At 40.6% G+C, this 12,881-nt stretch overlaps 1 protein-coding gene across 1 annotated transcript; it reads right to left on the reverse strand.

Moving 5' to 3' along the window:
• Positions 1 to 1,576: 1,576 nt before the first annotated feature.
• On the reverse strand, positions 1,577 to 12,640 carry coq8b (coenzyme Q8B). Its single transcript, XM_037124407.1, has 16 exons — positions 12,077 to 12,640; positions 11,312 to 11,493; positions 11,054 to 11,189; positions 10,281 to 10,486; positions 9,650 to 9,716; positions 8,577 to 8,651; positions 8,025 to 8,144; positions 7,824 to 7,909; positions 6,799 to 6,939; positions 6,623 to 6,704; positions 5,774 to 5,867; positions 5,025 to 5,166; positions 4,129 to 4,236; positions 3,932 to 3,997; positions 3,541 to 3,627; positions 1,577 to 2,589 (listed from the first exon to the last, which is right to left on the reverse strand). Coding segments are annotated over exons 1-16 (1,899 nt in total). The 5' UTR covers positions 12,078 to 12,640; the 3' UTR covers positions 1,577 to 2,283.
• Positions 12,641 to 12,881: the final 241 nt, after the last annotated feature.

The raw sequence follows: 12,881 nt of genomic DNA on the forward strand, positions 1-12,881 counted from the left end.
ATAAACAGTAAAAGCCTACTGGGCAGAGAAACGGTCCCTTAATGTTCACGCCGTGGTCCCAAGCAGGCCTTAACTCCAACAACGTTATCTTTCACTCAACAACACCAACAACCATTAAAACCATAGATGTTTCTCTGCACGAACATAATGTTAATATATTCTTATCAGGTCTCATTTCTCCCGGTAGAAATAAGCCCTCAACAGTCCCATGTTAGTGCTAATACAAAAGGCTGAGACTGGGACCAAAAAGAGCCAATTCCTCTTCAATAAACTGAAGCCAGCTGCATCTTACACGCAGAGAAAAAGCTCCAACTTTCCGTTACGTGAAACTAAAAAGAGAAGAATGTCCTTTTTCTTCTCTCAACATGTGCTGCAGTTATTAGCTGTGGCCCGTTCCCAAACTCGGAAAAGCAAACTGTGATTTTGATGGAGTGTATCCGAGGCGGCCTCACTGTAGGAACAGCTCAGCAGCTGCACTGTACAGGATGTAACGAAGCTCAATGGAAGGACACTAACGGCAAGTGCTAATGGAAGATACAGTAAAAAGGCTGCATCTTTTTCCATCAGGTTTTTTTACGATGTCAGTGAAAGCCTCACATCCCGGCTCCTGTGGTGTCAACAGTGACACCGAGTTAGCAAAAAGTCCCGTAGTGCTGTAATGGCTGGATTTAAGACAGAATAGACATCACTGCCATGAAACAAAAATAGTATCTGGGGAAAAAAAATAGACCCATCAATGCCACCATTAGCTCTGAGTCTTACATTTCGTGAGCCAAAAATATTGTACCAAGATGCACAACGGTCAATACAAGAACTGTGCATGTGGAGGAATGAGATCAAACATGGCCTCCAAGTCAATGACAATTCCCAAAGAGGACTATAACTGAAATGGAAAGATCAATACAGAGTGAACCAAGTCCTTGGTTTATGGCCTCTGCCTGACACTTGCCAGTAAAGCTCACTTTGTGCTACATTCAAATATTTTATTTCATAACAACAACAAAAAACAACACGCGGCACACTGCCTTGTATCTTACAGTACACATCTCTGTCATAAAGAAAAAAGGAGTAGCAGGCAAGTATTTCCCTTCATAGAATTTTATGTCAAATATACTTTGTAATGCAAGGCCATCACACAATTGGATTCAATAAAGCATCCTCACTAACTCCTCTCATAATCTGCTCATCCAGTCTGCCAGTCACCGCATTTATGAGAAAGCTTTTTTCTCCAGCTCCTCAGGCAGCACACAAGGACCTTCAAACAGAAGAGGACAGGACAGAAGACACCCATTCTTTTGGAAATATGGTGGACCTTGCTGTCGGAGTGAATTCATTTAGCCAGAAGAGCACAGAGAGAACATGCATCATGTCTTTAAGCTGCACACAAAGATGACATTAATGTACATCTGTATTGTGTGGCAAGTTTGCTGCGACAGAGATGTTGGGCCAATATGATCAAACACACACACACACACAAACACTCAAAACGATTAACACAATTGAGAAGATTTAAGATAATGTTCCCATTATAGATTTGCTTATTCCCATTATTGAATAGAAAAACAATAGGCCTACGCAGGTTTACAGTATCAACACACAACCATTTTATTATCTCTGAGTCTGAATGTTCTTATAATACAGAATATTCATCCTCCTTAACTGACGTGCTGCTCAGCTGGAAAACACCACTCATGAATAAAGTGTCAAAATCAATGTCATTTTTGGAGATTAAACCCGTGTTGAGTAGACAGATGTTTCAGCTGGCAGCTGGGGCCTCCATCCTTACTTGAAATTATCACTTAACGGAAATTACAACTAGCACTGGTGTCATCTTTCTATGCGAAATGAAGCCAGGATCTGGACCGTTCCTTCCTCTCCACTATGACCATTTCAGTTTCCAGCAGCATAGATGTATGAGTTTGAGGTCATTGTTTTGTCATACAAAAACCTTGATGATCAAGTGTCATGTCATAGTTAATAATTAAGTATTTATGTTTGTCTGCACATGAGTCTGAGAGTTTAGCCAGGCCTCAACGTTGAATCTTCATTATACACATCACAATCATGATACTCTCACAATCATGTCAAACTGAAGCACTGAAAGGAGACTCCAAGGCATAGAAAGTCAAGCACATTCATGCTCCTCATCATGAGCATGTGGGCATTGTCTCTTATATATTAACATGGTATAAAGTCTCAGGTAAGTCTGATCCAGCCTCTGCACTTGTAGACTCCATCTTTTCTGTCCCTTTCCCCTGATAAAGCAGCAGTGGCCTTGTCCCTCTAAGCGGCAGCGTGTGCCGCTTGCTCCATCTGCCTCCTCTGGTTGTAGCTGTTGTACACCTCTAGGAACATGTCCCTGCACTGTATGCGTGCATTCAGTTTGGAGCAGATGAGGAAGGAGCCGGCCATCTTGCGGTGGAGGGAGTACGTCTCCTCTGGTGGAGGGGTGAGGCGGTGGCGGAGCATGACGGGGATGAGGCTCTGGATGCGCTGGGTGGTGCTCTGGGTGCCAAAGTCGAAGGGCTCTGCGGATGCGAAGGCTTCGCCGAGGATCATCACCGCCTCCACGTGGGCGTCTGCGAAGGCCTGGTAGGGAGCATGGAGAGGCGTAACAATGGCTGTCTGTGTGCATGATAATCAGCTGAACTAAGCCTTAGATATATTGAAGCTGGAAATGAGAACGCACGCAGTGACTTTAAGCTGCATTTTTTTAGTGTACATTCTGAGGCAAATGTTTACTGGAGATGTTGTAACCAGAAGAGCACATTATATCTTATACAGATACAGAGCATATGTACACATTTTTATATTTCCAATTTAGAATAAATGACTGGTTTTCGCCCCATGCGACGTCTATCCAGTCAGTTCTTATATAATATTTGAAGAATTTAGACAAGGACAGCACTCCCATTCGACAATTTGTTGCCCTTCTTCAGCGTGTTATCTTGTAATTCTTAGAATACAAAAGGTATTTATATATAACAGTCTAATGATAATCATGTAATTATAACCAATTGTGGTCATATATTATCAATAACCACAGGCTCTATAGGAGTCTAGTGAAATATCTGGTATGAGTATTATTATAAATGATTTATGATCATTGTTGTCATGCACTTTAAATGTCTGCCTGGACTGTAACAACATCAATGATGGCTGCTGCAGATGATATGCAGATGAGGCTGCTGTTGTTTTCGTCTGTCTGTTGTCTATGTAATGTGTCTGTATGATTGTGCTGTATCATGAATTGCCTCTCAGAGGAGATTAAGTTGTTTTAAGTCAAAGTCTGGGACAGCACAATAGGTTCATCCCAACAGGCGAACCCACATCCTTGCCAAGCAACGATTTTCATGAAATATGTAAAATAGAAAAGATATGTGTTAAGAGAAGATGGAACATGCACTGTAACTATGGGGAAACCAAATAAGAGCACATGGAGTGAGACTGAGGAAGGAATAAATGGAGACAGAAGAGACGGAGGAGGATAAATCAGATCAAAAATAAATGGGTGCAGCAACGGAGACTGAAATATCTCACCTTGGCCTCGAAGCCTGTCAGGAATTTCAGGTCCTTTGATTTGGAAAGAACAGTGGCTCGATCACCCACAGAGGCTGCGTGCACAACCTACACACACACACACACACACACACACACACACACACACACACACACACACACACACACACACAGCAAATGATGATGTGGATGCTGTAATCACGTTTAACTCAACTTAAAGGCTCCAGTAGACTGAAGTAGCTGCAAGTTAAAGAATGTGCCGACATGCATTTGATAGTGTATATTCATTTTTCCCCCGCCGTTGCAAAATTTTGCCAGAGATCTAGGTGCTTAATTATTAACAGAAACCCTGTTGCATAAATCATGTTGTGTTGCTCATGGGTGGGCGTTTTATAATTTTGATGCATCATACCTGTATGTAGTCATTCGTGAATGACTCTGGGTAGTCTCTGCACGCTCCGAAGTCCAGCAGAACAACCTACAGACGAGATGAGTGTTATCCATCTGCTGCTCATGATGGGATTTTTTGGCAGCATTCAGTACTTGGTCACCATGATATCCTTTTCTGTGTTCAATTACTTTACAAGTTCACTACCAGACTGTCCTCACCTTGTTGGTGTCTGAGTTGTAGAAGAAGTTGGACCAGTTCGGATCAGTCTGCATGAACCGGAACTCAAACAGCTCCCTGAGACATAACTGGAGGATGTTGTATGAGATCTGGAGACGGGAGGACAAGAGAGGAGATGTCCGTGTTTACTGTCATGCTGTTCTTGCCAATGTAATATTTTCTTATTCTATTGTGTGGCTCACAAACCTCAACTGTTAAATGCATATTTTTTAACTGACACACAGTCTAATTTTCACTGCTGCTGTTCTTTTCACACTGTGTTTTGAGGTCCTGCTGTATAATTTGCCAGCAAGTAACTTGTGTCTACGGCAACTTAATGAGTCAGCTCAGCCCTGCACTTGTCACAGTGCAGCATACGTTGCATATTTTACAAATAAAAGTGTTCTACATTATGCTTCCAGTTGCCAACAAGGGCTGGACTACAGATTTACAATACACTCATTTTCATCAAAAGCCCAGAGAGCTAAGCAATGTGCTCCTTCTACTTGTCACAGGTTTCAGCTCTAATGGGTGCTGCAATTAGAGATCCAGACTGCAATGGGTGACATCTCTCAGCTACACTGTGTCCTATGCAGCCCTTATGTGAGATTTCACGGCCGTTTCCTCTTCACTCCAAAAGTGATGGATTCTAACACTTTAATTACTTAGTACTGGTTTGACATTTCCAGTTTCCTAATGTGATGCAGCTTTGATATAGATAACACTGACATAATCATATGATATTCTGCTATAGCTGTGCAAAACTCATTCGATAAAGTTTCTGTAACATCTCCAAAATGCCAAAGAATTACCTGACTCTCCCAGTCTCCACTGTACTTTAACATTTCAATAGCTTTGAAGACATTTCATAACAAGTGCCTTTAGAGTCAACTCATACCTGGTTCCTGGTCTCCTGGTCCAGGTCTACACAGCGGTCCAGTGGGACTCCCTGTACCAGCTCCATAGCCAGCACCCTGCGGCCTGACAGCTCATCGATCACCTCTGGTACTTGGAATAGCTCATTTCCCTCCAGCAGGGACCTGAAGGCCAGATACAAATAATTAAAGAAGAAAATAATAAAAGACAGTCAATTCATGACATATGTGAAACCAGTTAGAAAACATGCACATACAGGAAGTCAACAATGACTCAATACTGTGACTTAACTAAATGTAAAATTATTTTAAGTCCCAATAAAACATAATGTGTCTCTATAAGAGTAAACAAAATGTACTTCTTTGAAATGCAGTGTGTCTCCAAAATTGTTATTACAATAAAATATGAATGATTCAAAATAATAATATTATTGGTAGTGACAGTGAAGTAGAATATGTTGTAAATGAAAAAGTACCCAAAGAATTTGTAGTGCAAATCCTTAAAGTACTAAATGCCAAATTTCTATTAGGACTCAACATATTAGGGGATGGACTGATTTTCTAATAAAAGAAAAAAAGCTGTATCTCCATCTAATATCTATGCAGTTTTGTAGCAGTAGCAAACACTGAGTGAATATTCTGCTACTTTTGAGTGACCTCCCTGAAACTTCACAGCTAACCTGGTGTGGTTTCCATTCTGTGTGTGCACGACAGCTCACTCAAGTCCTTCAGTGTAGCTGGCTTTATGGGTGAACACACCACATAGACCTACCTGAACTTCTTGGCACACTCTGCTTCCCTCTTGTAGTCACATTCCCATGCCAGTTCCCTCTGAAGGACCTCTAGGCTGCTGTCTGCAAACAGTCCTGTGGGAAAAGAAAGAAAAGAAATCTAAAGAAAACATACAGATGCCAGCATATTTAAACACATCAGTGCAGTTTCTGTAAATTATCAAAGCATGACAACTGGTGTTATGCTGTATTAGGGACTGTAGAACATCTTTGACTAGGGTTGGCATGTAGAAAGCAACATCTCAATAAATGATTCAGATGTCCTCATTATCACTCAGTGGCAAATGTGTCACCTAGTTCTGACCTGACACTATAGCACCACCTCATGGTCTAAACTGCAATACCAAATATGCTAGAATGAAAGAAAACATTAAAAAAAAATAACTGGGGGTACATCTGTAGTCAGCTTCCAACTGAATGATGGGGGAACAGTCATGAAGGACACGCATCTGGATTTCTTACCATCAGTGTGGTGTTCCTGCCAAAGCTGCAGAATTTAAGCTACTCAAACAGTGGAATACTATTTGTTGTGACTCACGCACTTCAATTCTGCATCATAAAGCTACTCAATAGAAGAAAACATTTTCAGCCCATTTCTGCTGATAAATATGAATTAGATCATTTAGGATAATGTTTGGCTTTGAGTAATGAATGCACTCTTCAACTTGCAACAAAGGATAATAAAAACTCCCAGAGCCTTTCATATGTAAATATATACTCTTGACTTCAAAATGGAGCTGTATTTTGATATTACCATATGTATAAGCAGTTTTTCACTGAACAAAGTCTTGAGGGGAAAAACAAACACTTAATATTAATGTGGTTGTTACCTTCTGGCAGGATGACACTCATTTTCAGAACAGACATCAGGTTGTTTATGTCACTGTGGATGCTCTCTGCCACTCCAGGGTACTGCAAGAAATGTGAGAGCAACAGATGAAATCAGTCCAAACAGATTAAGACAGAGGTTGTATCGGAGGCAGAAAAAAAGTGTGTGTATGAATACCTGGATCTTCATGGCGATTTCTCTGCCGTCTTTTAACACTGCATGATGCACTTGGCCGATGGATGCCGCAGCAAATGGTTTGTCTTCAAAGGATGACAGCTTCTCTCTCCAGCCGGGCCCCAGCTCCTCCTCTAGAACTTTCTATATAATCAGAGCCAAACAAACAGAAAATATGTATCCAACCTTTAAAATCTACTTACATCAATCTGCACTGAATAGACAATTGCAAACAGAATTGGTCAAACTATCTTTTGTGTAACCCAAATCATCAGAATCTGCATCACTTTTCCTTTGAAGTTTTTGACACTATAGATACATATTATACTGTATGACAATCTTATCTATACTGATGTTAGTTCACACAAGGACTAAGCTGTATTCACACCAAATTAGGCATTGTGGCAGTTACTGCAGGGTTGTGCAGCACTGTCAAAGCTGGAAGAGTGTCATCATTTTGTCTATAAATGCCACTTGTATACTACAGAGTTTCTGGCTTCCTGCTTGGAAGTAAGAACTCTTTCTTAAGCTGCAATGAGTCTGCGTACTTGCTAGGTGTCTCCTCTCCTCCGCTGCTAGTGTTGTCTCCTGGCAGCACACTGTTCTTTGAGGCACCGAACTACATAGCATATACTCAAAAAAATGTGGGGGACCTCTGAATGTTCCTGCATGTGTCTGCTCTTCGTGTATATGACAGCAACTAACCTTGTTAGCTGCAGCCCTATATGACAGTATGCGTTTCTTCCTGACACGGAAGTTTCATTTCAACAAGAAAACATGAAAAATCTTTCCTTATAAGTATTATAGTAGTGCACTATATTAGTAGTGTTATTTTATACATTCTGTGTCAGTGATTTAATTGATTGAATGCATATGTGATGCCGTAATGTCTGGTTGTGTTTTTTTAAAAGTTGATTCTGGTTTTTTTTTTTCATTAACCGCAGCAGCCTAAACGCACTTCCCAAAGTCAAAATAAATGGTAAGATTTGCATTTTCGTGTGGGGACGGGAGGGTCAGTTCATGCTTACATTCATCTGCCAAGCAGGCATAAAGTCTGCGCTCTGCCGGACCCTCTCAAAGATCCTCTGTAGCTGGGGATTGATGAAGGAGTTGTCTGAAGAAAACATAATGGGAAGTTGTCAGAAAAATGCCTGGAAAACCTCTGATGTGTGGATAAAGGAAGGACATCTGAACACATTTAGCAGTGACGCCGTCGTTAAAGTGTGTACCTTGAATGCTGAGCATCTGTCCTATCTTGAGTGCAGCCCCACGGACCTTGCACAGTGTGTTGACAATTCTCTCAGCATTGGCCTCTGACAGGAGAGGAGAGTCTAACAGGGCATTCACATCTAAAAAAGCACACAAACACAGAATAGGATTATTAGCAGTGATTTAGAGAACATGTTATTAGAAGAACAAGAGCAAGAGTAATTTGTCTTAGCAGTTATCTTCACACTGTTGCATGGTAATTAAGCTCCGGCTCTTACAAGCCAATTGTTGAGAACAGCGTGTAAAAACTGACAGCAGTACATCATTAAACACCGCTCATTTAACACTTATTATAGCCTCTGTATAAGTTCTTGTTAACAGGTTTGATTTAATGCCTGTCCAGCGCCTGGCAGGTGCTGACACATGAGAAACTTCTCCAGGGCAGACCAGCTGCCCGTTGGTCTGCTGGATGTGCCAAGCATGCAGTGGACCAAAAGCTAGTTTACAAGGAGGGATAGAGGAAGAGAACAGCAGAGGACAGGGGAGGAGAAGTGGGATGAAGACATGTATACCTCCTTTGTGTTTGCCTCCTAGTGACTGTTTTGCCACTTCTGCAATGGCACCAATCCCCAGTCCTACTGCCAGTCCTGCAGCAGAGAAACACAAGTGATTTAGATTTAGGGCCACTTAACAGATGCTTGAGGGATGTGCTGATATGACGCAGCTGCTACTGCTGCTATTTTAGTAGTGAAATCATATTTCATGTCTAGTATCCTCTGTAAAACATTTTTTTTAATTCAGACACTTGAGAAGAAGTTTAATTAAAACAACTGCTCTGTGCTTTTGAGAAAATGTAAAAGCCTTCACTGTTCTTAAACATAGAAAGCCCTTAAACAGTAATTGTGATTAGAGCTGCAAGGATTAATGGAAGAGTTATGAATCCTTAAATTAGTGACAAAGTCTTTTGATAATCAATTATGGGATAGTTTTTTAGAGAAAGGTCAACATTCTCTGACTCCACCATCTTTTTCTGGTTTCTTTATTCCTCTATGAAAGTGAACAGAAATGTCTTTATTGCAGACTAAACAAGACATTTAAGAAAATCACCTTTGGCTTTGGGAAGCACTGATCAACATTTTCTAGACTAATCACATATTGATCATCAATACAAATAAGAGTTGCAGCCCCAGATGTGATTAAAGACATGCATGTACTGTATATACATACATACATTTTATTTTTTTATTAGACAGCAGGCGTACTGCTGTCTCCATAACTCCAGAGTTGTCAGTTATGTCATTCATCATCGTGTGATATTTACAGTGTTCAGTGTTCCCATGATAAGGGCAAAACATTGTCTTGTAGATTGTTCCATTGATGACTGACTAGGGAAGTCTGAACATTGGTTTTATAGCCACACTTAATGTGTGTAATTACTGCTCTCTATGCTCTGTCAACCGATGTATTTCACATTTTATTGTACAAGTTTTTATTTGTCTAGCTGTACTTAGAGCCATGTGACAACCTAGATGACAAAGAGAAGGACTTTCTTGAACAAAAGTGTATGAACAGTGTGGGAGATATGCAAAAAATTGAATAGTATTAGAACAGAACATTAATAGTATAAAAAGTATGTTCTTCTTACCTCCAAAATTAACCAGCCTGCTAATTCTTGTGGCGGGCACCTTCCTCTCTCTGGCACGGTCGCTCAGCTGAGTGAAGACAAACCAGATCATAAAAACAATTAGCACATTTACTTGAAACCATTTCTTAAGCCATTTTTGATATTAGTTTCTTAACTCTTAAAATAAAGAGCAAAACTATTCAAATAGTGACCTTGAATTAGACCACAATGGCAAACATACTGTAAATGACACATATTACATAACTTGGGTCAACTCCAAATATTGTCATAGCAACTGCTTGGGGGCTGTCTACTGTTGGATACCACTATGAATGTATTACTGTATATTTACTCAGCTTGAAAACACCCATTTTTTTTTACCTTGATGACATATTTTTAATTCATTTAGTTGGTGAGAGTCTATGACAACTGTTTTTTTCAGAATTCTTGATTTATGATTTCTGACTTTGAAGCATAATTTTATATGAGAAAGTATAAATGTGCAGTCATATGACCATCTCCTCTTTACATGATAAGTCTTCATGTACTGGCCTGATGCACAAATTAAATGAATGAATCTTATAAACCTAAAAATACAAAATAATAATCTGTAATGACACATATTGCCCCCCTCTGTTTTCCTTTAACCAACCTTCTGTCGGACAGGTTTGACCAGCGCCTGCTTGGCCTCCCTGGCTTTCTTGATGTCCTCTGGTGTGAGTCTGGCAACCACTGTGTCATGGACAGACCTGGTCTGGTAGTAGTGCCGGTGGAAGTTGTGGGTGGTGTGGAGGAAGCGGGCGCTCTGTCCTGGCCAGCCTGCCCCTGCAGGAGATGCTCCTGAGGGGGGAGGAACTCCTACGGTGGAGAAAGGAGAGGACAATGTGTTACTGAATACACTGAGTGAATATGAGAGAACCATAATGTTACTATTTTGAAGTCTTGTCATTTGATCTGTGTTTAACCTGTTGAAGCATAAGAAAAAAATCAACATTACAATAACTAGAAGGGTTTTTATACTTTGTGAATATACAAGAGAACTCCAGTTTTTAATCAATTGAAAATTCAAAGGCAAAATGTGGACAAAATGATAATAAGAGACGGTATATATTCTTATTTTTACGGAAAAAAAAAAAATAAGGATAGATTTGAGATGTATACATGTCCTCGAATTTATGTTATTCATCTTCTTTGCAAAGAAAGGCATGAAAATGACTTCTAAAATGTGAATATTTTGTACCTTATGATTTGTCTTCAAATGACTGTTGACGAACAGTTGAGACGATTGAGATAAAAATGTCATGAAAATTGCAAAACAATCACTGCACAAATTGAAAAAAAAGGACCTGCAGCATGAAAATATTCATATACAAAAACAGTGCAGGTCACCTCGAGTACATGTTGACAAGCTTGTATTGACCATACCTCCAACTTCTGTCTGGCTGTGCTCCGAAGCATCAGGGGGGAACTCGGAGCCCACGGACCATTTGGCTACTTCATTAGGGTCCATATTCTCCCAACCCTCAGCATCCGGAAACACATCCTCCTTTATTGACTGTTGCTACAAACAAGGCAGAGTGGGATATTTAATTTATCATCAATTAATTTATCATCAATCAATCTACCAATTACTCCATAACACCAAGTTCCCAGAGCCCAAAGGGACATAGCCAAGATCCTTACCTCACTGCTGCCGCCTGTAAAGGTGCCCACCAGTCCTTCTACCACATCCTGAGCAGCTTTGACCCCTGCTGCCATGGAGGAGTTGCAGGCCATTAATCGGAGCTGCTCTCCCTGGGTGGTGACCAGGGCAGACCCCACTTTACCTGCCCCACGCAGAACCTGAAGCATTTCTGATAGCATCACTTCATACAGACGGGGGAGAGAGGAGGGAGTCAAGTTCCATGGTGTCAGATGGTATCAGAGACAATAACAGAAAGAGTTAAAGTACACCGAGTACCAGACACACCTACTACACATATTTACCCAAATATACACATGTTTAACGCATCTATTAAGATATTTGTAAAGTAAATTATCAACGTAGAGATTGTTGGGGCGCATGTGTATGTATTGGTATATTCTTCACCCTGTTTATTGGTTTAACCTTGGGTGTGATTGTCTGCCCATGTGTCAATACATGCTAGAGTGTCATGAACACGTGTCGCCTACAGTAACCGTGCAATATCTGATCTGGTAAGTTAAAAATTGTAACACATTTAAAGGTAGCAACAATCATATGACAGAGTCTCCTCTAGGTTTACTAGCTCAGTGGCTAGCTCCTGTATCGTGGTTAGCGTTAACCATGTTGTGTAACGTCAGCAGCTTCAACCTGAGGCTTGAAATGATGCTAACTACATCAGAACACGCATACATAATGTTTCTCTCTTACATAAAAAATACATTGCTGAAGGAGAAACTTCGCTCTTAATATATTAAGTGACTCACTTTTCAAATAGCGGTGTTATCCAGGGTTTTCCCAGTGACTGTCCTCCTCCACCACTGTTTTGCAACGATTCCACACCCGGAAGTTCAATTTTGAGTGACTTGACCTTGCACCAACCACAGTCCGACTTTTAATAAGTAGGCGGAACCCAGATGTGACGGGACGAAGAGGTAGATTCCTTTAACCAATAACAGTGCGCAACACTAGATGATGGACGTCTAAAGTGGGACTGTTGGATCAATTACAGTCCATATATGGCGGGACTCAAATGAAACGTTGTCCAATGAGAAATAAGGGGGTGTGGCCGTTCCTGAAGTAGTCTGCATGCACGTGTAGCAAGGTACAGTTACCAAACAAGACACGTAATGCACTGTAGTGTTTACTGAGCGGTGATGTGCAGTAACACATTTCAGCTTTAATTCACGATGTTTGGAATGTGTTTTTAGTAGTCTACGTGATTCGTTCCGTCCATCAACCGCATTTAGATGTAGACTTTACTGCACCATTTAAAGCATGTTTTGGCCAAAGTGTATTTTACAATGTTGCCTACGAGCTGTGATTAAAAAAATGATTACTGATGAAAAAGAATGACTGCAAAATAATAAAGTAACTGCAGCTGTTGTAATTGATGCACTGTAAATAACAGACAACAAGAATCCCCAAATCCTAGCCCACGGTGTATCTCCCCCTTGCTGGAAGAATAGTCAATTATTTCATTTCAAATTGACAATGTAAAGACTCATGAGGGCTGCCTCACAACTTGCTTAGAATAATTAATCAGTTAGGATCTGCAAGATCATCTCTATC

This window comes from Acanthopagrus latus, chromosome 2 (genome assembly GCF_904848185.1).
Source record: "Acanthopagrus latus isolate v.2019 chromosome 2, fAcaLat1.1, whole genome shotgun sequence".
In the NCBI taxonomy this organism is placed as follows: Eukaryota; Metazoa; Chordata; class Actinopteri; order Spariformes; family Sparidae; genus Acanthopagrus; species Acanthopagrus latus.

What these genes read in the sequence shown, in the direction of transcription:
- coq8b (XM_037124407.1), bottom strand. An exon ending in TTACAGGCGGCAGCAGTGAG is followed by an intron (nt 11,190 to 11,311) that starts GTAAGGATCTTG and finishes CCTTGTTTGTAG; the next exon opens with CAACAGTCAATAAAGGAGGA. An exon ending in GAGTGTCATCCTGCCAGAAG is followed by an intron (nt 5,868 to 6,622) that starts GTAACAACCACA and finishes CTTTTCCCACAG; the next exon opens with GACTGTTTGCAGACAGCAGC.